This window comes from Mirounga angustirostris, unplaced genomic scaffold (genome assembly GCF_029215605.1).
Source record: "Mirounga angustirostris isolate CCGP_5_RB_7025 unplaced genomic scaffold, mMirAng1.0.hap1 SCAF_2, whole genome shotgun sequence".
NCBI classification, from domain to species: Eukaryota; Metazoa; Chordata; class Mammalia; order Carnivora; family Phocidae; genus Mirounga; species Mirounga angustirostris.
The window spans coordinates 63,740,258-63,744,323 of record NW_026991710.1 but is presented as its reverse complement, the minus strand read 5'-3'; the positions used below and the strand labels follow the sequence as shown (position 1 = coordinate 63,744,323).

Sequence of the window (4,066 nt, the reverse complement as noted above, 5' to 3'; positions counted from 1 at the left end):
GATTTCCTCAGCTTATTTCCTTGAGAGAGTTCTAAGGCCACCAGCACTGGAAAGTCAAACCCAGGTGGAACCCTGGGGTAAGTAAAAGCCTTGTGGTGAGGAGATGGAGCTGAACATCCAGAGAGATGAAGCCATCTAGAGTGAACAGGACTTGGTATCGGAAAGAAAAGAGTTATATAAGAAGAGAATTCTGGAAATCTTCAGAAGGTGCCCCCTGAGAATTCAGTCGGGTATTGATCAGTGCATGTGTGTGAGGAAACTAGCTGAGTCTGGGGAAAGACGCACATGAAAAGATTAAAGATAACAGTGTCCAATAAAGATAAACAGTGTTTACCCAGGCTTGGAAACAGAAACTATTCCCAGCAGCCATTAAAACCTCATTTTTCATGGGCCTGGAGTAGACTATACTGAGGGAATCTCATCACAGTAAAGGAGAATAATTAGCCCCAGACTGAGCACTGTCCTTGTTCCAGCAGCAAATCTTAAAGGCAAGACTCCAATTAATCAAACTCTTTCCAGCTAACTTAACTGTATCCCAAAACAAAGCTCAAAGTTTATAGGAACACAAAAACATCCAGCAACTCAACCACATAAAACTCATAATGTTTGGCACCTAATAAAAAATTATCAGGCATGTAAAGGAGCAGGGAAATATAAGACATATGAGGAGGCAAATTAGTCACAATTGAACAAGAATGAACACTGATGTTAGATTTAGCAGAAAACGTAATTAAAAGTTATCTTAACTATTCCATGTATTCAAAACCGTAAGTAAATATTTTAAAAACTCTGAACTTCTAGGGATGAAAACTACAATGTATGAGGTGAAAAATACAGTGGATTAATTAACAGCAGATTAAATATTGGAGAAGAAAAGATTAGTAAACTGAAGACATAGCAACAGAAACTATCTAAAATGAATCATAGAAAAGATAATGATAATGAGTTTCATTACACATAATGAAAACTCCAATATGTGTAACCAGAGTCCCTAAAGAAGAGAAGAGAGAGAAAATAAAACATATTTGTAGAAATAATGGCCCAAGGTTTTCCAAATTTGATGAGATCTATAAACCCACAGATCTAAGTAGCCCAATGTGCCCCAGGCACAAGAAATAAGAAGAAAACTACACCAAATAACATTATTATGAAACTGACCAAAACTACTGATAAAAAGAAAAACCAAAGGCAGTGAAAGATAAAATAAGGATGACAGCAAAGTGCACACCTGAAACAACACAAGACAGAAGGTGGTGGAGCAACAGTTTCAAGGTCCTGAAATTTAAAAAAAAAAAAAAAAAAAAAGATAATTTGAATTCTGGATCAAAGAAAATATCTTTAAATATTAAGATGAAATATTTTTCAGACATTCTCAAGTTTGAAGAATTTTTTTTTTTTCCCAGCAGACCCACATTACGAGAAATGTTGAGGAAAATCTTACAGGCAGAAAGAAAATGATAACATGTATACGAATTCACAGACTCAAATGAAGAGCACTGGTAACTAATTATATAGATAAATATATGATCTTTTTGTATCTTAAATCTCCTTAAAAAATAGAGTGGCTTGGGCGGGGCCTCTGCCACAGGGGTGGGGTGAGCAGGTGCAGCGCCAGTTAAAGGGCAAATGTTGCCCGCCAGGCTTCCGGGCTTCCCGTTGAGTCCAGGCAGCCACTGCCTGTATGTGCTCCTGACGCTCCTGACGCTCCTGACGTCCCTGACGCTCCTGACGCTCCTGACGTCCCTGACGTTCCTGACGTTCCTGATGTGTTGCGTGCCCCTCCCCCTGCAACACGTTCATCACCTGGAAACGGCACCAGAGCCGCAGAGCGGCCGACTGGTTTCATGGCAGCTCAGAAGAAAGCAGTTGTGGGGCCGTTGGTGGGGGCAGTGGTCCAAGGGACTAATTCCACTCGCTTTCTGGTTTTCAATTCAAAAACAGCGGATCTACTTAGTCACCACCAAGTGGAATTAACACAAGAGTTCCCAAAAGAAGGATGGGTGGAACAAGACCCAAAGGAAATTCTTCAGTCTGTCTATGAGTGTATAGAGAGAACGTGTCAGAAACTTGTTGAACTGAACATTGATATATCCAACATAAAAGCTATTGGTGTCAGCAATCAGAGGGAAACCACTGTAATCTGGGACAAGTTAACTGGAGAGCCGCTCTACAATGCTGTGCTGTGGCTTGATCTAAGAACCCAGCCTACCGTTGAAAATCTTAGTAAAAAAATTCCAGGAAATAATAACTTTGTCAAGTCCAAGACGGGCCTTCCACTTAGCACTTACTTCAGTGCAGTGAAACTTCGTTGGATTCTTGACAATGTGAGGCAAGTTCAAAAGGCTGTTGAAGAAGGTAGAGCTCTTTTTGGTACCATTGATTCATGGCTTATCTGGAGTTTGACAGGAGGAGTTAATGGAGGTGTCCATTGTACAGATGTAACAAATGCAAGCAGGACAATGCTTTTCAACATCCATTCTTTGCAATGGGATAAAGAGCTCTGTGACTTTTTTGAGATTCCAATGGACATTCTTCCAAATGTATGGAGCTCTTCTGAGATCTATGGCCTATTGAAAGCTGGGGCCTTGGAAGGTGTGCCAATATCTGGGTGCTTGGGGGACCAGTCTGCTGCACTGGTAGGACAAATGTGCTTCCAAGAGGGACAAGCCAAAAACACGTATGGGACAGGCTGTTTCTTACTATGTAATACAGGTCATAAGTGTGTATTTTCTGAACATGGCCTTCTGACCACAGTGGCTTATAAACTAGGCAGAGACAAGCCAGTATGTTATGCATTGGAAGGTTCTGTTGCTATAGCTGGTGCTGTTATTCGTTGGTTAAGAGACAATCTTGGAATTATAAAGACCTCAGAAGAAATTGAAACACTTGCTAAAGACGTAGGTACTTCTTACGGCTGCTATTTTGTGCCAGCCTTTTCAGGGTTATATGCACCTTATTGGGAGCCCAGTGCAAGAGGAATAATCTGTGGTCTCACTCAGTTTACCAGTAAAAATCATATTGCTTTTGCTGCATTAGAATCTGTTTGTTTCCAAACCCGACAGATTGTGGATGCCATGAACCGTGACTGTGGAGTTCCCCTCACTCATTTGCAGGTAGATGGAGGAATGACCAACAACAAAATTCTTATGCAACTACAAGCAGACATTCTGCATATTCCAGTAATGAAGCCCTCTATGACTGAAACAACTGCACTGGGAGCTGCCATGGTTGCAGGAGCTGCAGAAGGGGTGGGAGTTTGGAGTCTTAAACCTGAGGATTTGTCAGTCATCATTATGGAACGGTTCGAGCCACAGATCAAGGTGACAGAAAGTGAAGTTCGTTATGCTACGTGGAAGAAAGCTGTGACGAAGTCAATGGGCTGGGTTACAACTCAGTCTGAAAATGGTGATCCTACCATCTTCTCTAGTCTGCCCTTGGGCTTTTTTATAGTGAGTAGCATGATAATGTTAATTGGAGCAAGATATATCTCAGGTATACCATAATAATACCAAGATGGATTCCCAACATGTGAGCTTTTTACATAATGAAAGAATCCAGCAAGTCTGTCTCTTAATATGATGATGCTATCATAGACTCTGATTTTATTTATAAACCACTTGCTGCATGACTTATGGGAACCCCAAAAGTAGACCTGTGGCTTGAAATAAATAAATTACAGTAAAAAACACTAGAAAATGTGTTGTTGTTTTTTTTTTAACAGGTTGGGCCAGCCACTCTGGGAGTTAACCTCCTCTATTTTCATAAAATCCTGCTCTGTGTCCTCTCAAATATAGGATAGTCAGATTCTGTGAAATCTTTCATTAAATATTTTCTAACATGGAATAAGATTTGGTTCTCTGTGCTACACACACTTAATTAAAAGGTGTAACTAACTTGCTAAAACTGAGGGACTTGTTGTTATTGTTGTTTTTAGAAACCCCCCAAATCCTCTTTTGTATACATTAAGGAGACCACAGTATCTTGCTGAATGTTTAATGGAAACATGAGTTCTTACAATAGGCATTTAGTATTCTCATAGCTTAGATATTGTCCTGGAAAATATTTG

The 4,066-nt window shown here is 40.2% G+C and overlaps 1 protein-coding gene across 1 annotated transcript; it reads left to right on the top strand.

Annotated features, from left to right (window-relative positions):
* Nucleotides 1-1,844: 1,844 nt before the first annotated feature.
* On the top strand, nucleotides 1,845-3,503 carry GK2 (glycerol kinase 2). The gene has a single exon (XM_045879420.1). It carries the CDS (start codon nucleotides 1,845-1,847, stop codon nucleotides 3,501-3,503), a length of 1,659 nt encoding a protein of 552 aa, XP_045735376.1.
* Nucleotides 3,504-4,066: the final 563 nt, after the last annotated feature.

What these genes read in the sequence shown, in the direction of transcription:
- GK2 (XM_045879420.1), top strand. Translation starts at nt 1,845, where the DNA reads ATGGCAGCTCAGAAGAAAGCAGTTGTGGGGCCGTTGGTGGGGGCAGTG.